This window comes from Epinephelus moara, chromosome 6, assembly GCF_006386435.1.
Source record: "Epinephelus moara isolate mb chromosome 6, YSFRI_EMoa_1.0, whole genome shotgun sequence".
NCBI classification, from domain to species: Eukaryota; Metazoa; Chordata; class Actinopteri; order Perciformes; family Serranidae; genus Epinephelus; species Epinephelus moara.
Window position 1 is genome coordinate 15,279,247 of NC_065511.1, and position 25,394 is coordinate 15,304,640.

The 25,394-nt window shown below is 41.0% G+C and overlaps 1 protein-coding gene across 3 annotated transcripts in view; it reads right to left on the bottom strand.

The window, feature by feature from the left end:
- The window catches only part of trak1a (trafficking protein, kinesin binding 1a), a 47,584-nt gene extending 26,441 nt beyond the window's left edge, over positions 1–21,143 (bottom strand). The window contains exons 1-2 of one of the 3 annotated variants that reach the window (XM_050046152.1): positions 20,927–21,143; positions 9,538–9,732 (exon numbers count right to left, since the gene is read on the bottom strand). Coding sequence is in view for 2 of the 3 variants with exons in the window: in XM_050046151.1 (XP_049902108.1) it covers positions 9,538–9,732; positions 13,385–13,388 (199 nt within the window). In the remaining variant the exon portion in view is untranslated. Of the gene's footprint in view, positions 1–9,537; positions 9,733–13,384; positions 13,606–20,926 lie in introns of those variants that run through there. The other 2 variants (XM_050046151.1, XM_050046155.1) reach the window with 2 other exon arrangements.
- Positions 21,144–25,394: the final 4,251 nt, after the last annotated feature.

The window sequence follows — 25,394 nt, forward strand, 5'->3', positions numbered from 1 at the left end:
ATATTTATCTTTAACCCTATAATCCTCAACCTGTTGACTCATTTCAACATTTTCCACTTAAATGGTCGGAATGGTTTAGGCTGGCACCAACAGCAGCCAATCAGGGCTGAGAGAGACACCTGTTTCTCAGGTGAACTTCAAGTCCAGTGGTAGCATGTCATTTTACAACCCCCCCACAAGTGAAAGTAACTTGGTACAGTCCTGGCTCGGCCTCTATGGTGACAATAGGGCAAAGCAAACAATAACAGACCTGCACCTGTTTCCAGGGTGTGCCAGTCACAGCAAAACCTTTATATCGGTGAATGTTTTTACAAATATTTCACCTCCCATCTGTATCATCAGGTGAGATTTATGGGCCAGCAAGCTTAATTGGGGCTAAAAGGCTGAAGCCCAATCAAATGAATAATGGGATATTCAAAGCCAGCCATCTATAGAATGGGCAGTTTACTCATTTTTCCTCCCCCCAATTACTCTTGAATAAAAAAAATAAACAATCATTTATTGTATGCAGAAAAATGTAATTACCATACAATTCCTATAATAGATATAGAAGCCTTAATAGAGTGGTGCAGGAATAACATTTTTTAGTAGGTCAACCAGGAAGTTAATGACATATCTTATGTCGTAGAACAAAATGTGAAAGTATCTTAAGCTTGTGTTAACCACAGTCCTTACCTCAGGCATCTAACTAAAAACCCATTCCAGGAACCCACTGACAAAAGGACGAGGGAACCAGAAGTGCTAAAATGCCAACACATTTCCCGGAGAGTTCTGGCAGGAACCATTTCGAGATCAGAAGCAGCCGTTACACAGGCAGGGTTCTGAGTAGGGGTGGGAATCACCAGAGGCACCACGATAAGATACATTTTTAAAATGTGTTGCGATAAAATATATTGCGATGTACTACCTTTTATCAACTGCAAATTTTGTCTCCAAAGGAAAACTTTGTCATCATCTGTTTTATCTAAAAAAATAAAGTTTTTATTTCAGTCTTCATTTTTATTGCAGCAAATGTATCTGTATGTGTATGTATGTAGTGGACTGAAAAAGCAATTGATTTTATTATTCCAGTAGACTACTAAAAGTTAGACTCACAAGTCAGTCTTTAGACGCTTTATCGGAAGGCGGAGATCTCTGATTGTCTGGTGGCGAGACTAACTAAAAGTTGAATTTGTATTCATGAGATCTATAATATACATGATAAAAAAAAAATCGATATTCGACACAACATTGCCACGAAAAAAATATTGCAATACTACGCTGCACCGATTTTTCCCCTCATCCTTAGTTCTTAGAGAGTACACTTATCTTTATGCTCTCAGAGTTTAAAACCAAATCCTAGACCTGCTAGCCAAGAGTGCACACTGTCAACCACTGAGCTAAACTGAAGTGATGAGAAAATGGGCCTTTCTTTCTCAGGAGACTATGAATAAATCTTAAAGCTCTAAATCCATATCCATATATACTGAATACAGAAAAAGCTTTTAAAACCACTGCCCTGAAAACTGGCACAAAAAGACTGTTACTATCAACTTTAAATGCAAGAAAAGACATAACTGGGTCAAGCTGGTCAGACCATGCAGCACCTTCAGTAGGAGCTTATGGAAAATGGACACAAAAGGAAGAGCTCAATGTCAAACTTTAAACCTGTATCCACAAGCCAGTCTCCCTACCGGTCAACTTTAAATATATGGAACCATGAGTTGAGTCTTTGTAACGGTTTCACAAACACCATCGAGTATCATCCTGCATGCTGGTCTACGTACATTTTAATAAACTGTAATAAATGTTACTGTTTTTGAGAATTATTACCATAATACACCTTCATATTGTCAAGACTTTGGCTTTCACATGCATAATGACAAAAGACATTTATGTTGGTGTCACATGTCTATTTAAGATGAGCTAGTCCAACCAACAGGACCCAATCTTTTATAAATGAATATGGGACGCATCAAAGCAGCCCAATTTTCTGCTCATTAGTCACTGCTCAAGTGTTATAATTACTGTAATTGGTCTAGAAAACTGATGTCAGCTCAGTACCGTCCTGCATGCTTGAGTAACTCCGCTCAATGGTCCTATGGATGCAATGCTGCAGGCAACAAAGGAGTCCTGGACAAACACCGCTCAGGGCTTCAACGTACTGTTTTCCCTCTCCCATTGCTTTTCTGGTCACATTCACTCTTTCCACTCCACTTGGTTTTCCGTTGTCCCTTTCATACACTCTCCCAATTCTCACCTAAATTGTTTGTAATGTCTCTGTTGACATGCTTTGTACAATTGTCTGGGAGAAAATTACAAAATTTGACAAGGTATTTAGACAAACATTTTTGACAGTTACATTAACGAATCCACCCAGCTTAAACGAGATTGTCTGATATGGCTCAAGGCTTTACATCCCTCTTCTTTTGTCCTTCAGACCTCTTAGATTCCTATTCAGTGTTTTGGCACAGAAACTGTAGGAACATTACCAACAGAGCAGCAACAGCTAGGGAACTACTATCTGTCCTGCTTGCTGACTGAGTTGCTAAAATACAGTCACAAAACTTCCAAGATCAGATAATTCTTCCAGTGAACAGTTTGGACTCCTAAAGAAAATGCAAACTCATGTGTTGTAGGGGAGATGTTTACAATTTGGAAGCTATAACCTTTATACACTCAAAAACAATTAATTTGTGCTGGTTTCTGAAACCAAATTAAACGCTGACATAAAAATCCATGTTCTGTCTCCCAGCTTCGTTCTTGTTTCCTATAATTATCCTCCCCGTCACATCTCCAGTGGAAGAATTGTCTGCCCTCTTTCTCAGCCTTTCTCTGCCCTGGTTGCCCTCCACCCATCCAGCCATTTGTTTTGAAGGCTGCTGAAAGTGCCAATGAATGTTTGGCCGGCTGCTATCGACAAGGGTGGCTTAGAGCAGCATGCAAATCATTGGGCTAAATATAAGCCAACCTACTTCCCCATCCCTCCCATGCATACCTCAGAATAACACCAAACCAGCTGCTTTCTATTTCTGCCTCCACACTTCACAAGAAGATTTATCAAAGACCCCCCTCCCTTCCCCTCGCCATTTGGTTATTTGATCATTTCAGCATCATTTTACAGTTGTAAAATCTGTTGTCAGTGTGTAGCAGGAAATGGCTGTTTCAAATAAGTCGAATTACCAAGGACTGGAAATCAAACCTGGGCTAGCTGCCTCGGCTAAATACTATTGCAGACGTTTAAGCTGCACAGCTCACATCAAGGAGGTGCTGAGCTGTCTCCAACTGTTATGTAAGAATCTCCACAGAGCATCCCTGCCACACATGCATAATATAGTGCACATAACAACTAATAGATCACACTCTCTCCCACAGAATGCACAGATCTGTTCTACCAAAAGATACTACTATCAAATTCACAGAAATGCACCTGTGTCCAGCCAAATGGAAAGCAATTATCGCAAGTTATAGCTGCATTGAGTGAAATGGATTACATAGCACAATAGTACATGGAGCATAACGAAGCTGCCTCACAATAAAACAAGAGACAGACACAGACAGCAGTAGAAAGGTGTACAGGGAGAGGAGGCAGGAAGAGCCAGAGGCAGTGCCAACAGGCTGGTAATAAACCAAGCTCTGCTATAGCCTGCTGTTAGTCACAGCTATCACGTGACCAGGCTCCATCAGTCCCCCCACATGCCCTGAGTGTGTGTGTGTGTGTGTGTGTGTGTGTGTGTGTGTGTGTGTGTGTGTGAATCTGTAGAATCATTATCCACACACGTTACATACTGCTGGTCTGTAAGACAATACAACAAGCTCTCGTAAGAAACTGGGGTACATTACATAACGCACATCACTGCACCAAATTCTACCATTAATGAGCAAATTTACAGATTTGCAGCTATCTTTTATTCATTATACTTATTCATTCATTCATTCATTCATTCATTATTGTTTATGATGTTGTTGTTTTTCTTGACATAAGTGGGGTTTTCAGTTTTGTTTTGGGGACTAGTCGTTTATGAGCGCAAAGCAGGTGGTGCAAAACGAAATAAGTTTTTAAATTACTGGGAATGGACTTTTGTTTTTTATTTCGGGTTAGGGGAGGGACATACAACTTTAAAGGTTGTATTCTGTAATAATTTTAACTACCCTGTAATCCCCCAAATTGCCAGTGGGTGTGAAGGGCATGTTTTCTCAAAAAACTGCCAAAAATACATAATTCATCAAAGCTGCAACTCTAAAAACAGAAATCATCTGTCGATTTTTAAATTTCCAACAGTACTTGAACATATCATGTACGACAATTGCTCCTGTATAAATAAAAACAAAAAAATAATTATGCACTCAGGATTTCATTTACAACTTTTAACTTTCAATTATCAAAGGATAAGTTCTTAAATCTAATATCAGCCGCCTTGTCAAGTTACTGATATAATTCTGGCCGCTGCTGCCACTGTTATGTGCGTTAAGCTATGATTTATTTGGAAAAACAGTCATTATATGCGCATGTTGCTAATGGTGGTGTGCATGCTGTGATGTGTGTGTGTGTATGTGTGCAGGCATGTATTTTGATTGATTTGTAGGCTTATGAAATGTGGTTGGTTATTTATGGTGGAGCAAGGGTCATGTGTTTTCCCCAGTCACCCAGGGAGGCTCAAGGAAAAATATTTGTAGCTATGGGAGGGTCAGGATATAACAAAGTCACACCCCAACCTCAACCCTTCCCTGATAAACCACCAACAGTACCTTAGCTAATCCAGAGTCCTAACAAACTGACATTAACATGTCATGCCCTGATATTAAGTTTATTACACTGGTCTCACTGTCTCTCGACAAACTGTGATTCCTTTCTCTCAGCACCTTTGTCACATAGACAGTCCACCAGCTGCCAAGATCTTTATGATGATCTTTATTTCTTCTCACAGTAAACTGTTTGTTACCTGTGACTTCCCTGATTCTCTACAGGTCAGCTGGTATCTCCCTCTTTCTCAGCTGCTGTGATAAGAAGGTAGCTGACATCAGCACAAACAACCCTCTTATTCTGATTCAAAACCTGCAAACAGGAATCATATCCATCCCCATTTGTAATTCCTACACCCACAGCTAGACATATAAGCCACTCTGTGGCTCTATTTTAGAAGCCACACTGACTCAGCTACCACAGCGCACCTGTTACAACACCTTCTGTATGCCTGCTGTAGCTACAGCTTTAATGCTGCTGTGTTCGTCCTTAATGTTACATCATTATTTTCTTGTGTCGTGAGTGGCACACCACAAGGTCACATTCTCTGGACAGTCTTTGATGGAGACTAGCAGAAAGAAATCAGTTTAGTCTGACTCCATTGGGGGTTTAGCTAAAGACCTGTTATCTTTTTTGAATTTAAGTATCTTATAATTCACTTTTGTTCTCATACGTTGGGAGTATGTATCTGCCTATTGACCAGGCTTAATCCCATCACCACCTCTCTTCATGTTAACCTCAGCCTGTGTGTCAGCAGGGGACACGTTATACAACCTGGCCAGTGGTTATCAAACAGTGTTACAACATACACACATCGAAAATATCACTTCACATCTATGAACGCAGAATTTTGAAATCCCAAACTTACCTACCAGGAAGTACTTTCGACCATAAAGTCTGTTTCAGTTTCTTTATTGCTGTGATCTGGATCTAATGAACTAAGCAGCTCACTTGTTGTGTCAGTGTAGTTTCTAGACAGCTTGTGTCTACCTTTGGTACCATCAGAATATCACAGAAGTTACACTAAAGCCATCACTGTTGTGTTAGGATATCTCAGTTCAACTATCCAACACAAAGTACCATGTCTACATAGCCAGTAACATCAGAGGTATAAGTGGTTTGCGTCAGCTCTTCAAGAACTAGGTGTCACTGCGTGAAACCATCGTCTTACCATCAGTACACTCCTCATAGTACCAGTCCAGTTCATAGTAGTCTGCCTTGACAAACCTCTGACCTCTGACCTGGCCTCGTCTGTTCATCCTCACTGCTCTGACAGACAGCTGTGTTGTTTCCAACGTCCCAGCATACTTAGCCGTAACATCTCTGGCAAATCCAATGTCCCAGCATGCTTTGAGACAACCATTTGACCCTGGGGTCTTCCTAGTTACTGATATTGTCCGTTACTCAGTCAGTCAGTGGCCAGTTCTGCTATCCCAGCATGCTTAGCAGTTACCAGCTGGCACACAGTCATTAATGGTGACAGTCTGCCCATTCTCATCATATGTTCTTTCTGTCCCACACTCATTAATAGCAAACTGTCAAGTTAATATGCTCCATATCTGTGATGGTGCCAGTGCCGTTTCTGCGTGTCATCCCCCAGAACTGTTACTTGCGTCATCGGTTGTCAGCAGACAAAAACATTGTCACTTTATCATCCTTTTGTCCATTGTTAAATCCCCACTGTTTCAGCAAAATGTGTCAGTTGTAATCTGACATTTTCTGTTAGTCTGTCCTGTCTCTTTATCCTTTGGTCTCTGTCTGTCTTCTATCTTCTCTGTCCATTAGTTTTCCTCAGTCCCTCAAAAGCTTCAGCAAATGTGCCAGCTTCTATCCTCTCACGTCTCCATCCATTTATAGCTTTCTGTCAATTCATCTTCCTGTGCTCCCGGCAGTCTGTCCTCTGGCCGAGTCTTCCTTAGGTCATATTATACCAGTTGTCTTCTCTTTTGTAACATTCCTTGCTCAGTGACAGCACTAGATCTACACATGGACCCACCGCATCTCTGACAATGACTCAATAAACACAGAGCATCAGCGAGTGAGAGAGAGCGAGCAGCAGCAGTCACGGGTTTTGCAGCAGAAATGATGATAACCATGACACAGTGGGGTGGGCGGGGTTTGAGGATGCCTATCAGCCAATCTGAGGGGAGAGTATCACTAGCTTGCTCCCGCCCTCCATTTGTATGTAAGCGTCGCCCCCCTCCTCTCCTCTACTTTGTCCTTCTGTGAGGTTGCTATAGTAACAGGCTCATGCTCCAAGGCCTGACGCTGAGCGGCGTAGCATGTGAAAGCAGGAAAGCAGTGCAGTGTTGGAAGAGGTGACGTGGCTCGCCAAAAATGAATGGGCATTCAAGGATTGGTCATTTTATCTGGGGAGGGCTGAAATAAGCACGTGCATTGTGCATGGCAGACAGAACAATGATGTTTCATCAGGGCAAAAGCAAAATGCAAAATACGATCATTTCAATGACAATAGGAGCTCAATTCAATGTCAACCAGCCTGAAAATGCTAACAGAGACCACCACGATGCATATAATGGAAATAGCTCTGCACACTCTCATACTTGCAGAATGAAGGCAACACAAGACCACAACCAGAAGCTATCAGGCTAAAGGCAGACTCACAGCTGATGCTTACAGGGAATCAGTTGGCTTTAATAATATGCCTTTAACACAATTCCTGCTAATAAAGTGACTTGCACACTGTTAAATGATAATGTGACATATAATTGCTCTACATTTTATGTGTGTGATACAGTGACGTCACATCACCTCCACAACAGATTCAGTTACAGTTCATTACTTGTCACTATGTATAGGAATACATACTGTTTATGGTCACTACTGGATAACAATGACATATATCTCCATGTTTTGTAATTACAGTAATAAACCATATACAATAAAAATGATCATTAAAAGTATACTATGCAGGATTGTTGGGTAATGTCTTCAAACACACTCACTGGCAAAAGTGAACCGCAGACTCATTGTCGTTTGGCGTTTTGTCTCATTATATTTGCATATTTTATGCACTGTGTCTCCTGGATGTCTGCTGCTTACAGTCTGGCACCTGGCTGCTACCTTTCTAAAAGCCCAAACCTCACCTGAGTGCTGTGAGAGTACACGCCCATAAATGTCTCAACACACACAAGAGAATAAGAAGAAAATAAGAAAATGCAGGCAGACGGCTGAGATTCTGCAGAAAAATGCACCAATACACACTTCTATAGGGCCATAAGTGATGGTTGAGAGGGATTACATCTGTGTTTGACTATATATATTTTTTTTTTGGAAGATCAGGTTTTCAGTTGCTACACCAAAAAAAAAAAAAAAGAAAAAACGAACACTAAAAGAAGAAACAGTACTGTCCATATAAATACCTTATAACTAGGAGGGCTATGAGAACATCTATCAATGAAACAACCTGTCTCCTCTGTGTAGTGAGATGTGGGTGTGATGTCATTATCATGTCCTCATGCATCAGGTTACATACTTCAATAAATCAATGACCAACCTGGTGATGTAACAGTCTGAATATTCCCCTGTCAATTCATATTGCTTCTATTTAACCAACCAGAGCTCCAGGGTAAGATGAATATTAGACAGGACACACAACTGTATAAATATATGTATAAATAATATCGCCATATGGCTAATTCAAGATGGTTAAGAGGAATAATATCCATAAACAGCTTTATGACCAGGATGAAACCAATATGACCCGCCCCTCCTCATTCACGGCCCCCAGGGTGTCGATACCCGGCCATCTGTTTGAAACAATAATGAGAAGCAACATGCCTCCAGGATGAGGATCACTGGGAAAAATATGTGGATAATACAGGTGATAATAAAGCACTGCATTAATATCAAAACACCCCTTGCAGAATATCTCATACTGTTTCTTATGTAACATGACCTTGTCATTATCTCTTAGCAGGGCTAGCTGTGATGAATGTCAGGGCCAAAGTGACCGTGTCAGCACGGGGCAACAAGGTGAAGTTACAGTTCACAGTTAAACCTATTTATAAAGACGCTTGATCTATTTTTAGACTCCGTTTTTTACCCTGAGTCACTTTACAAGCAGACGTGAATTACAACTGAATTATTGATCGTGAAAAAACCCACTTTGCGTTCCCTCGGTTTGTCGTGTGCCGTGAGTGCACGTGTTTTATGTGAGTGTGTGTGTGTTTAGTTGCCTCCAATTGTGTGCAAGTGGGTGTGTGTGGTTTACAGCTGGTGCGGCCATCAACCACAAGGCAGCTCTTAGTTTGATAAGACGAGAGCAGGCACATGCGTTAATACACAACAGAGGGCTGAGTGCAAGAGGGAGCAAAACATCAACCAGCAGAGAGACAGAGAGAGAGAGAGACACAGCGAGTATGTTTGTTGTGGCAACCATGGTCAGCTGTTGCACCAGCACTGATGGGCAGATAGCCATCTGTCTGTCTGTCTCTGTGATTCCTGCTCACTCAAGGTTAGAATAAATCTGAAATCTCTCACCTCTCAGTCTTAAATCCTCAGTGTCATTCACCAGTAACACTTTCCTACAGGTTAAATCTAGAAATCTACTTATGTCACCAGGCAGACAGAAGTTTGGCATCAAGAGTATTAAGATGGCAGTTTCAGGAAATATTGACACCTATATGTTGGCTATAATGATGATAATACAGTATTTCAGAAGGGGGCAGTAATACTGGGCATGATGAGTCATCTGATGTGGAATTACTAAACACTTACAGCGTTGGGGTCTGGACAGAGTTATATTTTTGAATTAGAAAATCAGATTCTTCATTAGCATGTGATGAACTTACGGAAGTATTTGAGGGTCTCCTCTATCTGTTCAGTAGTCAGGTCGAGGGCAGAGACGGGATCCACCAGTGGCGTGTGCAGCCAGTCATCTTGGTCGTAGCCGAAGATGGTGTCGGCCCTCAGCTTGTAGACTGGCAGCTGTTCCTCCAATAAGCTGATAATCTCAAGCTCCGGCAAATCAGTACTGTTACACACATCTGCGCAGAGAGAAAGACAGACACTGTTCAGTATTTGCTCTTTTCTGTGACAAAACTTTTTTTGAAAATCATGATGAATAGGCAGTGTGAAAAGGTATTATTATCTTCAGCAGGAATGATGATTCATGATTGGCAGAGTGCCAAATGTCATCACTGGGTTTTTGTAACAGTTTCTCTCCTCATTTATAATCAGTCCCAACAAAACATGTTAACAGTCCATCAGAGCTGAAAGTATAGGATGCCCTCTAGTGGTGACAAGAGGATCGAACAACCATTCCTTGCATCTAATGTGCAGCACTAACAAATGGAGACCACCTGAAGAGCAGGTTCATTTGTGTCAGAATGCTCAGTTAAATTAATCAAATGCTCAGTTGGATTTGGGGCTGTACAGTTCATACCCTTTTGGTTAAGACAGACTGCAGCAAATTAAAATAGAATTCTGTGTGTTGTGTCACAACCTTATCTGTTAGTGGCTACAATAATGCAACCCTAGCCCATGGTTTTAGTCCCATCAGGCAAACAATCTCAGATAATATTCACTACACAGTAACTGCACATTTCAAGTGATCAAATAAACAGCAAACATGGCAGCAAAACCGGTCTACAGAGTCTGTGCATCTCCTTAGCAAAGTCAACAGCAGCCTCCCACTGAAAACCACTGAGTCAACCAGAGAGTCACATTTGTGTGCTGCTGTGGAAAACTAAGTAATCTTACCTAAGCTTTCAGCTATGTTCCTCTCTGTTAACACACCACTTTAGTGTGCTATTAAACAGAGCATTCATTTAGGGTCTCTGAGTACACATTCTTACTGTTCACACACAGAGTTAAGGTTTCGGTCACTTTTTTCTTTACAGAAATGTTGAATTAAGAAGCTCCTGGTCAGACAGAATGAGCATAGACATCGAAAGAGAATTAACATACAGTAAAAAATAATGTCCTTTGTTTCCCCGTCTCCCTCTATTTCTGTCTCTGTTGCTCTCCTCTGCTGTCCGTCTCTCCCTCTGTCTGTCTCTCTAACAATGCTGTCTCTCACAGTTTGCTAATCCAGACTGAATGACGGACTGTGCTGAAAAAGGGGGAAACACACATACACACATACACACACACACACATAGACACAACAGCTGGGGAATCATTCAGCAAGCAAAGCCAATGAGGTTTCAACACAAAAGTAAGTACTGAACTGCAATTCCTGCCAGTGCTGTTAGAAAAGGGACATTTTACTAATTTGCTGAGAATAGTGTGAGGAGTCTTTGGTTGTTCATTCCTTTGGTTTGACTTTTCCTTTATATTCAACCCTTTTTGCTAGGCAAAATACACAGTAGGCCAGCAAACCTTTAAGCCATCTTTTCTTGTGTTTCATCCTCATGTATTTGATCTTTTTTCCTCAGTTTTATAACAATGCATGGAATCAGTGGTTGACTTCTGGATAACACCACTTGAGTGTTATATTCCAAACCTTTAGACCTGAAACTAAATGAGTACCATTATGAGATAATAAGCTAGAACTCTGTTTCAATTAACTGCCCCTGTGAAACCAGGGGCCATATTAAGTTTAATGTCAACTCTCTGGATGTTTCAACTCATCTTAAAATTGTTTGACCAACACTCCGAATGGATTCAAATAATCTTTGCACGACTGATCCTGATGGGGATGTTACTAATCGGAATCAGAAAATTTCTCCTCTGCTCTGATATGAAATACGACGAAAGCACTTCAGCTATTAGTATGAGTCCTGATAGGACGTCGATGAGGATAATTATAGCACAAACCCTTCCATGCTGTGTGTGCTGACAAAAGGTCAATGGAGACAGCAAAAGTGTGTGTGTCCCTGTCCGTGTTTATTTGGTCAAACAAACACAGCAATTTCTCTTTCTGTCAAACAAATAGAGGCACCCTGTATGAATTATCTAGTTTTCATTTAGTTGGTGATTATTTTTAGTTATCAAACAGAAACTCTGATGCTAAAAAGCTGCAAAGAGTGCAAAAAAAAAAAAGTAAACAAGGACTGTCCAAAGTGCAAAGTAAACAGACTGTTTGCATGTGGTGTGTGTTGTTGACTCATTCTCCTCTGAGACCATGACCTGTGTCACATTGTATCAAACAAAGTCCACCAGTAATGAGCAACTCAAGGGCTACTTTTTATCTTGTAGAGGTGTAGTAACAGTATTTACTTATTTTCTACTCTTAATTTCGAATCAATGCATCAAAGGAGCACCTTGTAGAAACCAATTTAAGTTTTGACTTCAATAAGACTTTCAGTTTAGATTTGTGATCAATCATTGTTGACACATGACCGGAGGAGTTCAAGTTCAATATTCAAATGTAAAAATAGACTGCTGGCCCAAAGAACACAACCTAAAGGGTCATGCCGACCTTACTGTAGCAGCAGCTAGAAGTCACCAGACGAAGACAGTTCAAGTTCAAGTGTAAGAATAGGCCACTGTCAGATTGAGCATTAAACACATCGACATGGACAAAGGACACAGAGTCAGAAGGGCATAAAGACTGACAGACAAGTGTCAAAATCAAGATCAGGTCAGTCTGCAAGCTGGGATACACTGGTAATATTTACACAGATCCAAAAACAGAATTCAGAGGTCTAGCAGATCTAGCAGAGGTGCAGGACTGGTAAAAGTGGCAAAGCCACAATTTAAAAAATACTCTGTTACACATAAAATTCCTGCTTTACAAACCTTACTAAAGTAAAAGTGCTCCTAACACCCCAAAATGGGCTCCGTCAGTGGTACTTTTTTATTATACTAGTGTATTATTATCATTTCATGCAAGCAGCATTTAAACATTGTACCCGACTAAGGTAGAGCTAATTTTAGTCATTTTATAGTCTGCCGTGTGACTTACTTTATTGTATAACGACTGGATCGTTTTTTATAGGATCATTATAGGTTTTTTAAACCCCATCTGTGAAGACACTCGTAACTACAGCTGTCAGATCAATGTAGTGGAGCAAAAAGTACACCCCTGGAGTAAATGTACTTACAGTAGCTACTTTACATAATTGCAAAAGAAACAATGTGTTAAAATATATATGCTCACTGCCTTACTAACAGTTGACCCACACAAGTACCATCATTGCACGTATACTATGACTACCTGTAGTATCACTGGACTGAGACCCCAAATTAGGTCACCAAAGATCAGATGGTTTAAATCCTATTGCAATGCCTCGTATGTCCAACATGGCTGCCTACTGTAAACTATTAAGGTTCAGAAGTGCTACTTGTGGCAGAGAGATGGTTAAAGCGCCAAGTTGACCTTTCTACAATACAGTCATTGTAGACTTTTGCCCTTTTAAAACAAATCCTTGAACATACAATGTAGGGTGTAAAGTTTTATATTTTTCACACCTATGAACAGACTTACAGTGTAGGCTTGAATATACAAACAGTTAACTCATGAGGGCAGATCCCTGAAGCTGCCTTAACAATGCAAGTCCAAACAGCTGATTCACAGACAGGCAGAGAGACGGACAGAAAGAGGCAAACAAACATAATAAAGATAAAGAGATAGAGAGAGCAAGACAAGCTCTATCTCACACTATCTATCCAAATATTAGCCAGACTCGTCTGAAACTTGACTAGAAAACAAATGAATTTGGCAGAAACCCATGCTGTGCACAGTGTACTCACTCATGGTGCCTGAAGCCCGACAACCACCAACTCTCCTGCCCTCCAATCACATTTTCCAGTGGACCAGGAGAGGGCAAGGTCGCAAGAAATAACACGAAGAGGAGAGAGAGAGAAAGCGTTGGGAGGGTGAGAGATAGGAAGAACAAGAGAGAGGGTGCTAAAAGTTTTGGAGGACAGCACTGGGTGTAAGAGACAGAAAGACAGGAAAAGAGGGAGGGAGGAGTGAAGAGGAGACCAGAGCCAAACTGGTTCGTCATGCCTGACATGCCAATGACGATATCCACATGGACCGCCCCGCGGCTTTCTCTGCCCCCTCTCTCTCTCTCTCTCTTCCTCTGACAGCCAACAAAACCAGCTGGACTCTTCCTTCGAGTTGTACTAGCAAAACTCTCTCTCTCTCTTCCTTTCCTGCCTCAGTACAAACACACTGCAGCTAACGGCAAGCCTGAAGCTGTTTTTGTTGTTTTACCATTTGTCAACATTTAACCACATTTAACTCTTGTGCTGAGTGCAAAATCATTCTTAACTGCCAGAGCAACAGGTTTAGCATGAAGCAGATTTAGGTCCGTTCAGCAGTAATCATGGCGTGTACAACACGAGCAAAGCTGCAACACAACAACTGCCAAAACCCCACTCAGTGTGTTTTATATGTAATCCTACAGATGCCAGCGTGTTTGGCACTGAATGGTACCTGATATGAGTACATTTGCTTTTAAGCTTGTGTATAAATGTCTTGACTAATAGCTAAACTAATCCGATTCTAATTACTAGTTACAACACTTGCCGTTTTGAGTGGTTAGGGTGCTTCAAAAGTAGTTTACACATAAAAAGTAGAACAAAAAATCAATGATCAAAAGGTTTTAATTTAGAAGTGTTCATATCAATTTTTGGAAACTATTCTGAATGGAAGAGAGACAACATGACTTAATTTACTCTGAAAATCGGCACTGATGAATGTTGCATCACTCTCTCTCTGGGGTAGTCAGATACTTGGTGGATTCCTGGTAAGAATATGTTTTGATTGTGTCCGTTTAATTTAGAAACACTTTTTGATTTAACTTGATTTAATGTATTAACTACAGACCATCTTGCAATGGGATCAAACTGGCCACAATACAGTAATCTGCAAGTTAAAATGAATGTGGGCCAGGGGCATAAAGTGGGGTGGCCAATGACCCCTTCCCTACTTCCTACCCAGATACTTCCAGCCCCTATGCTCGGACACACTCCCATCTTTAAAGTGAACCTTCATTTTGATGTCAGCTACACACTATCTACACACTACTGTATCTTGCATGGTTGTGACGCTGTTGACAAAATCTGTACAGAGACAAACAGACATATAAACTTGGCAAAATACTTTTTACTATGATTGGTGTCACCTGGACCATTTCCCCATGACTGTTCACACACGCACACACACGATGAAAACAATACCAGCTGTTGTGAAATTGTTGCGGCTGGTAAAGATCATATTTTGGACACTCTAAATTCAGCACTGTATGAGCAGGTCCATGCTGCTTTTGAGACTCTCAGTGCACCTCTCATGACAAACGTAAATAAAAACAATGGCCAGACTGTAAACTATAATCCTCTAATACTTAGAACCAGTTTCCTCCTTTGGACCCATTGCACCAAATACTTCAGTGCGGTTCTCATGGAGCTGTAGCACAACCCTGTCCAGAATTAGACTGGGCAACAGTTGAAAGCTGCCGCCGGTCACAGAGGGTAAGCACATGAACTACAGGAGAGTACGTCAAGGTGGTCAGATATCACTGGCAGCCTACAAGAGCTACGTGCGTGAAGCTGTACTATGGTGCTAAAATGTCTGACTCCAGTATGTGTGTGTCGTTCTTGTATATGATATTAGCTTGTTCAAAAACAATAACCACTTATCCTAGAGTCAGAGTGGATGTCCAGTTCTATTGCAGCTGTAGTTTTCAATTATAATAAATCTGACCACCATTTTAAAGATAACTCAACTTTAAAGAGAATGACAAATACCAAGTGATTATTTTCTAGTATTAGCTGGGCATTCAGTTGCCCAAAAACTTAATTACACCACCCAAATAGAACAGACAATTATCTTCTCTGTTTCTGAAAACTGCATTACAAAACTTGCCAAAAAACATTGCTATTAGATCAACAATTACAAAACAAACCTGCAGAGATAGTGTACATGTGATTTCAATATTTTATGATGTTTCAAGATATGGTTCGGTGTTGGTTTTGACAATCAAGAGTGGACAAAGATTTAAGTGAATCTGACCGATTGACCTCATCCAAAAAATGATACAAAATCACTTCAACATTCAGATTTTCTGCATATTTGTGTAAGCTGGTGTTTGTGATTGGTTATTATTTAAAATATAGGAGTAACACACTCCAAGTAACATACCCAACGCTGATCACTGGCAGTCGATTTGATTATAGAAAACAAGTGTCTCACACTCTAGCTCCATATACATTTCTTTTATTTTGATGATGTTTTGGTCTTTGGGTCCTCTTGAAGATCAGCAATCAACAATCAACAAAACTGACTGTTGCTCCTGAAGAAGGCCCAAAGGCCAAAGCATCATCTAAATAAAAGAAATGCATAAGGAGCCAGAGTGTGTGACTTTTGTTTTCTGTGATTGGTTGTTAAACGATTTTCAAGCAGAACATGTGGGGAGGGGTCATTATAAATATAAACTAACAGAATATCAGAGAGAGAGATAGTTTTATTGGTGTGATTTATGGTATCTAATGAGTCGAGCTTACCAATAAAAGTAACATAACATATTTTTGGATGACAATACAAGAGGAGAGTAAATGTTTAAAATGGAATATGATATGAGAACTGGCTGAAAAGTTGCAATAAAATGCTTCTGTTGTGTAACATAAGATACAAGAGCTGTAAACAATCAAGTACTGTAAGAAGGTGCGGACATGACAGGACATGTGGCTGTAGCAGATATGTAAACATGCAGCGTCACATGCCAACAACACCCCTTTCATGAGGCTGAAAAAATGAGCCTGAATAACAAAGAAAGAAAACAAGCAAGAACCGTGCACCTCTTTGTCTGTGTTTCTGTTTGAGGTCAAAATCAATCTGGCTTCATTTTCACAAACTCTGTCACAAAAATCAATTTTCAATCTTATATTCAGATGCAAAGGATCAACCAGTAAATAATTTTATTATTATTATGCAGCAGGGCAAAATTGTTTCTGCAATAATCCAACTAATGCAGCCAGTTCAGCCTGTTCTGTCAAGTAAGAAGCAAGCCAGTCTCCTTGCTGTCGGTTCTACATTAGATGATTTAGACCTTTTATGTACAAAAAACACCGTATCCATGGCAACACTGTCAGATGTGGCATACATCTGACAAACCCCAAGTTCATTCAAAATCCTACAAAATGACAACACTCGCAGACGGCCTGCAACAGCTCACAGAAGCTATTTTCTCCACCCATCACTGGGTCAACACAGGTTCACTCCCATGCTACCTGGCTCCTGTCTGTCTGTGTGTGTATGTGTGTGTGAGATAATGCAAACAGTGAGCAGGAACCAAGCTCTGGTCTGAACATTACAGCACAATGGATGTTTTCACATGCCGTGATTTGATCAGAGTCAGGAAGCAGACTCAGCACTTTGGATTCTACTCCGTTTGACCACTTACGTAACTTTGCCTCTGTCTCACTCAAAGTCCTCTGTCTGCCTGGTTGCTCCTGATCGCTCCCTCCTCACCAAGCACCCCATAATTTCCCAGTTACTCAACTCTTTACATCACTGCTGGCTGGTAACCACGGAGAATTAACCTCACGCTCAGGAACTGCCCCGTGGCAATGAGCTGCTCTATTCAGCTCTTTGTGTTCATTCATCCTCTAGACTTGGTGAAATTACACACACACACACACACACACACACACACAAACTTTCTCTCGGCGAGGAAGTATTCAACTAGTGATTTAGGCAGGAAGATGTGACAGACAGAGAAGGATGAGAGAGAGACAGAAGCAAAGGAGACAAAAAAAAGAAAAAAAAGAACTTTAAAAGCAACAGATAATAATGAAAAGTTTTTATGGTAATATATGATACCAGCAGATGGCAGCACTGACCTGAGTTGCTCAATATCTCTGCCCTTGAAAGACACATGACTACACTGATAATAGCCCAGCATGTCATCATTTCACCATCTGATTTTGCAAAAAACAAGTGTTACACGGTTTGTTGTTGCACTAACAAGTTGCCAGTCTGTTTCTGTTCAGTTTGTTTGACAAAGCTGAAATTCAGATGTGATTTTTTTTCCTTTGACACAGTCAAATACAAATCTTTAGAGCTCAGAACATTGAAATAGAATATTACATTAAAACAAAGATGAAAGATGGACAATGTTAAGATTTGAAACAACAAGCAATGCTTGTGAACCAGGAATTTACATATCGTTTCAGCACCAGAGAAAGAAAAGTTCTTGAACCAGTTCTGCAATGTTATTCTTTTCCCAGATGTCGCTAAATATTAAAAGTTTTATATTCTTCAGCACTAACAAATAACAGTTTACACTATAATACAACACAAACAAGTTTCCTTCAAAACTTCTCGGACACTTTTTAAACAAAAATTGAATTAATATGCTAAAATAAGCTTTGCAGGGCTACTCTAATAAACTACAATACAGCACACTATACTGCACCATGCAGTGTTTCTTTTACTTTGTCCACTTCCAACTAACCTAGGCATGGTTGAGCATCATGCATCAAGGCTATTAAACAGAGGCTTGGACACAGTTCATATCACATCACATTATTGGAGTACAACACATTCTGTTCCAGTATGGTCTGCACTTGCCAAAAGGCTCAATGGCTGGCGCACTTTCATAGAACATGTGGATGCATTTGCAGTCACACACCATAAGCAAATGCCTTCTATCTGACAATATTGGATATTGACTGCCATCCATTCAAGCATACCCAGAAAGTTCTGACAGGCTGAGTGCACCCAAACAGCACCTGAGCAGACACCACCCTTATCTAGTGCCGTCTGCTGTGACCCATCAACATTGCAGCTCCAGTTACACTACACATGTGTCATACCCCATAGCTGCCATGGTGTCAAAGACTGTATCCCAGCTTACATTTAACAGCCTTGGCATGCATTAGGAAGTAGCCATTGTCGCACCAATCCAGTGACTATAAAAAAAAGTTAGTGCCCCCTTCCAGTGCAGTGACATCAAATCTTCAAGATACACACAACATTCAGTAAATTATTCTCCTGAAGAAGCTCTGGTGTTCTGTTGCTCAAAATAAAGCTAAAATCAACCATAGCATGATAGCACTGAAGCACAATGAGGTTCCCTACTACTATTTGTAGTAAGTAAGCAACAACCACCACCACAGCTGAGAGGTGAAGCAAATACTAAGATGCATATATTAAGATGCAGTTCTGCTTCCAAGATGTCTCCCGCTGATACCCCAGTTCTTGAACCAGTTCCTTTCAGGAGTCTTGGACCTTGGTTGTATCTAGCGAACCAGCCTGCGTTTCTACCAGCTTTGAGCGGAACCATTATAATCAAGGAGAAGTAATCAACAGAGGGCACAACAGAAGTAAACAGCAGTAGCAAAATGGCAGATCGCATAATAAGCTGTGAGCTTTAGGTACAGATATTTCGTTTTAATGAGATCACTGCTGCTACTTTCTTTCCATTTTCTCACTTGACTTCTCCACTGTTGCCTTCTTCATCCTCCCTTCCCAGTCTGTAGAATATGACACACCCACTGATATTGCCACAGTTCACACTTCAGGTGAAGAAAAATCTACTATTTTTCGGTGCCAGCTAAGTCCCATCTTTCCGGGTTTGAATCCATTTTATTTTTGGTTGATATACTCTGAATGGTTCAAAATTAAACGTGGAAACTGGAACTGAACCTGTTTCAAGTTGGTGGAAAAGAAGTATGAGTGAAGACAGTAAACCAAGACATTGTACCAACTGCAGTAGGGGTCGAGTTCCAGCTCTGTGGGATTACCGTGTGTGCAAACCTTTGCTGTGGTTGGACTGAACATCAATGATGTCTCCAACCTGGAGACAACGAGACAGGAAATCCAGGTGATCTGGTTTCATCAGGTTGGGGAATCAATAACTCTAAACTGCCTGTAGCTGTGACTGGTAATCTATCTGTATGTGTTAGCCCTGTGATAAACTGATGACCTCTCCAGAGTGTATCCTGCCCCTTGCTCAGTGTATACTGAGGTAGGCTCCAGCGCTGTAGGACCATGCTAAAGGATAAGCTGGTTTGCAAACTCAGTACATGGATGATGAACAAAAGAGCCAAGTTTCTATGTGCTCAATGTGAGAGACTCCATCAGAAGCTCCAGATTTCTTAATGCCTTGCTCTGTAGCTGTTACAGGGTAGAGGATGAAGGGTGCTCAAATAATACAAGGAACCTAGGACATGGTCAAGGGTGGGGCAGTGTGTGCTATAGAAAGCTACAGGAGAGGCCTTTTCCTGTTTTTTGTGTGTGTAAGAAATTGCCATAGTCTCAATCACTGCTCAGCTGACTCTATAGTCTGGTGCTGTACAAGTGCTTGGCAAACCCTATGGCCTTGTTGAAGTGGCTTTTGGCCAGGTTGTATCAGCTTCCTTTCCCTTCCTCTGGGCCCCATTTCCTTACTGTCCCTCAGGGTCCTAAGATCCCTGTTAAACAGTGGCTTAGTGCTGCTGCATTTAACAGTTGTCTTTAGAAGTTTCCTCACAAGAGACACAAGATGGTGTGCTGGACTCATCAGTAAGTGTCATGGCCATGTTTTGTACGGTCTCAGCTCTGCCTGGTGCTCTGGAGTCATAATATTATGATTCCAAAAGATGTGTCTGTCCTCAGTGTTTGTTTCTGGGACAATCTAGACTGCTGAGAGATTAGGACTGCAAGAAAAAAATGAGAATCAATATCCATTAATCTTTTATCACTTCAGTTGTTACAAGTGTCTGCCAGATACTTGGTCCAGACAGGCTCATGCAGACTGCAAAGAGACAGAAGATGGGCCACAGCACAGCTAAACTGTGACCACTCGAGACGAGACATTAGTGTCCCTCAGCTCCCTCGGAGAGAAGGATGAGAGAAAAAGAGAGGGGGAGATGAGTGAAAGAGTTGACAGAGAGAGTCCACTGGGAGCTCCTCTCACATGCTGGCTTATACACAGAGCTGAAGTCCCCTGGAGCTGCTTTATTGACAGGATGTGACATTAGAAAAGGGTCTCACAGAGGGACAGTTTCTCACAGCTCCACATGCCTCACTCTTACCACCACACGCCATCTTTCTCAGACCACAATATTCCTCCCAGCTTATTTCAAAACCATCAGGGATGGTCGGTTTTATTTGTGTACTTTAATTGGATTAAATTCTGATGAAGAAAGTCTTTGATACATATCTTTTATTGAGTCAGACAATGCAACCAGATGGAAGCATTTTTGACAGTTATCTAGTCATCTTGTGCTGACTCAACCCTGCCAAATGGATTCCAGTAAATTTTGTCTACCTATGGTTATAACGTATGCATGCAACATTACCAGTAATGGTCTCTGCATCTCTGTAGGTGGCTGTGAACTCCTGGAGTGCAGCCGGCAGACTCCCTTCACTGACATACTCCTCCTCTTCCTCCTCTTCACCGGCAAATCGAAGCCCTGGGTAATGAAGTCGCACTGCGTGTTCTGAAGACTTTTTAGGGGGTGGGGCAGAGGAGCAGGAACAGGTGCGGGGAGGCGAAGTCTTCGGGTCCAGCTTGGCGCTGAGTGGTTACCGATTTAAAACACGACCAGCCATGGACAAAACTTGGACTTGCCAAAAGAGGAATGGGACAAAACCAAATTAGATTTGTCTCAAGTGCATTATTTGACTGGAGCAGATAAGACTTGTCAGGATGTCTCGAGCACAGGACAGGTGGGAGTCGGAGAACCAGAGCCACACACGAGGATGTACAGAGGTTATTCACAGCATCTGGAAGAGGAAGAGGAGAGACAGCAAAAGACAAAAAAAAGACTTAGTTCGCATTTTTTTAATCAACTGACAATAAAACACAGTGTAACATAAGTTTATCATGTACAAACATGTTCCTGTCTAATGACAGAACAGAAACAGCAGGATTTAAGTGAAACAACCCTCTCTTTTTCTCACCCACACCAGGCCTTGCAGTAGTATTTATAGACATGGTGTCACACTCATCTGCGTGATGGCTTTATAAACAGACCGTAAGCTACAGCGTAGATAATTATAGACACAACTTCACTTTACACTGAGTTATCAGCTTATTACTGCATGTGTATAGTCTAACACAATACAACACAACAGCCTTGCATCTGTTGTATTGTCTTCTAGTGCAATAATGGTTGTGATATTGATCTGACTTTGATAGACTGAGCTGTGTTTTTGTCAATCAGTTCTGCAACTAACAATTTATTTTCATTAGTTAATTTGCCAATAATTTGTTTTAATTAATCTGAGAAAAAGGGAAACGAAAAAGTAAAAAAAAGTCTTTTGCAACTTCCTCGGATCAAAGGTCATGTCTTAAATTGAGTTTTGTCTAAAACCTAAAGATGTTCAGTTTCTGGTGATATATGGCAAGCTTGGATCTGGAGACTGTTTGGCATTTTTTCGGCAATTTTTCCACAATTTTCGTTTTAAAAGCGATTGAAACAATCGATTATTCAAACAGTTGCTGAATATTTTTCAACTAATTAACTACACATTTCAGCTCTACTGTCAAACTTGAAATGGGGGTCGACATAATATCAGAAAAACCTCATAATATATCTGCAACCCTACCACTAAGCACAGCCTCCAAATGACCACAGAAGTGAATCAACCCCTCTCTGACACACTGACGACCAAAACTGAACACATCACCTTCACAAAGATGATTTATTTCAATGTTGTTGTGAGGTGCAACTAATCAACTCTTCACTTGGAACAGCACAGAGAGGATGCAATAAGAAGCCAGTGAATATAGTCAGCTAAAGCACATGAGCATCAAATGGATGCAGCAGATCTTATTAAGCATATGATTCAAGAGCAGCCAAAGAAGGTATAATGCACTTTATTAACTAACCCCTTTATAGTGAGACACCGCTATCAGTAAAATTAAGAACAACCAATAGTGTCAGTGTCAATAGGACAAAAAACATGTCTGACAGGCTAAAACGTGGACAAAAGTACAACATGATAACATTGCGCAGCAGGCTGCCTGCCCAGCACTCAAGAGGAACTTGGCTAAGTTTCTATTAATAGTCAACTCTTGAAACACACACAACCCCCAAGACAAGCTGCTTGATATGTACAGCTGGACTCTCCTCTCTGCCATCATTAAAAACACAGCTGTGGTTTTTCTGTTTCTCTACTTCCTATGTACCATCTTTCTGTCTCCTGTTTTTATCTACACTCATCTGTCTTTTTCCACCCAGGCCTCCTCTTAGACATATTGAGTCAGGTCCTGGTGCCTTGTGGGAAGTAGAATTTAGGTCACAGTTTCCATTATTTAGGAGTGAAGGACCTCCAAACACTGTTGCTAATGACGACAAACCATACAGTCACAGCAGAACATATGACAGGCTACAATGACATATTTCTTCTACAGAGTCGTTGTGATGACTGAAACAAAAGTCCCATGGTGGATACTAGGCTGGAAAAGTTAGAAACAGGATTTTTATGGATTTGAAAATCTAATCTGAAACCCCAAACCTAATCCGGAATCACAGAAGGTGACTGATAAAGAAGAAAGTCTTTACAGCTCTTTATAACAGAAACACTTCAAAGCCAGTGCCCTTAATCAATGATGTCATTACAATTACAGTAATGCTGACCAAACAACACTGTATTTTTCCAAATTAAAGTTCAGCAGTACCAGGATCAACAGTACCAGTAACCATCTTATATATTGTGCCCACAACATTCCCACCGTTTACTGTCCCACAGCAAGGCTTACAATAACAGGACTGGGTTGAGTTTAAAGGAAGTGGAAGATTTCAATGGGCTGACTGAGCCGCTGCTCAAGAACAACAGTAACTGTTATCACCCTCTTGGGGACAAGGTGTGGTTTTCCACTTTGATCCTGTTTATTTTCTTGAAATTCCAATTTGAAACATTTTTCCCTATATTGCTTCAGTGAATGTTCGTGTTTACAATACGTTGGGTTCGCCCCGCCTTTCAATTTGTTTTGTTCCTTGGTCCAAAGAGGCACATGGCAGAGGCAGATCCTGACCAATGCAACGTATTTCTGAACTGGGTTAGTGCACGGCGATACACATCTAAACACAGACTACATATGGCAGGTGATGTAATGGGTGGGAAGCGCCACTAGTTACAGTCCCAGTTGTTCTTAATGACCCCACAAAATACCATGTCTGTTGTGTAGTCCAGTGTCTCTGAGGAGATTCTCAAACAATGATGTATGTATCCCTCCCACGGATGATTTCTCAATGCATTCTGTTAATCAGTTACTCCTTTCAACTCTGACAATATGGACATTACAACACAGACCACAGACATTCAGTTTGACCTCCTAAATGGAAACCAGTACTGCACCACCCAAACCTCTGTCAGTAACAGCACTTCAAACTCTTTCCATCCAAAACCCTATGAAGACTGCGTCAAGCCCAGCTCACTGTTTTGGTGTTTCAACTTGATCTCCTAAAGACCATAAGATCGTAAGACCCTATCATCTCTTAAATGTAGACACACAAACAGCATACATCAAGCACCTAAAGCAGGCCGATATCCATTTTCAAACTCTGCAGTGTATTTTGAATGGATTTCCAGGGTCATAGGGCCAAATCCAATTAAGTGAGGTCTAACTGATAATACAAACTCGAGTTAGATTACATCTTCATGTCATCATGCAATAATTGATGCATGATGCATGCACAGAATAACAGATATCACACCTCGCCATGCAGAGAAATTCAAGCCCAACCTGATCACATCATCACATCGACAACCTGTCAACACACATGCAAGTGAGTTTTAATGTACGTGAACTCTACAGCTGTAATGACAACAGTGTGCCTGATGTTCTGTGACAGATGTGACAGCATGTAAACTCACAGTAATACAGAGGTGTATATGTGTGTTTGTTCTCCTCTGTATGACATGTATACCCTCTATGGATGCATTGAGCTACAGTCAATCCTCAGTGATACATTATTTAATAAGGAATGAAAGCCATTTAATGTAACAATATAAATTAAGTTAAATTTTTTTATTTTTAAATTTGATATACTTTATTAATCCCTGAGGGGAAATTCAATTTTTTCACTCTGTTGTCAATTACACACAGGTCCAAACACACATATGCACAAACTGGACCTATACATGCACTAAATGGAGAGATGTCAGAGTGGGCTGCCCATGACAGGCGCTCCGAGTGGTTGGGGGGTTCGGTGCCCTGCTCAAGGGCACCTCGGCAGTGCCCAGGAGGTGAACTGGCACCTCTCCAGCTACCAGCCCACGCTCCATATTTTGGTCCGGACGGGGACTTGAACAGGCGACCTTCCGGTTCCCAACCCAGGAATGGGTAATAATGTAGTGTAGTCTAAAAATCTATCATTACAATTTTACCATCTGATGTTTTTATGCTATTGTTTATCCTTTTAGAGCTGTTACAGCAGCGTCACGAGATTTATTTAGTTTTCCAGGATTAAGATTAATCTTGCGTTGACTGATCCTCACAAAAAAGTTTAGTGGAGTTTCAAATGTATCTATCTGTTGATCAAGACACAGCTAGGCTGGTTTACACTGTAGCCTACACTAAAATATATATATAGTGATGATTATGCATGATGTGTATATTTTATATCGAATAAAACAGTTATCAATTGAGTAATCAACCAGGCTTAAGAGCCATAGAGTGAAAAAATAATGGACAAAGCTACGGTGACGTCACCTATTGGTTTGTGGAAGCCTGGAATTCGGCATTCCTGCCATCGCCATCTTGTTTTTTTTAAGCCAGAAGTGACCAAATTTGGGCGAGAGGGTGGCACTCTGGAG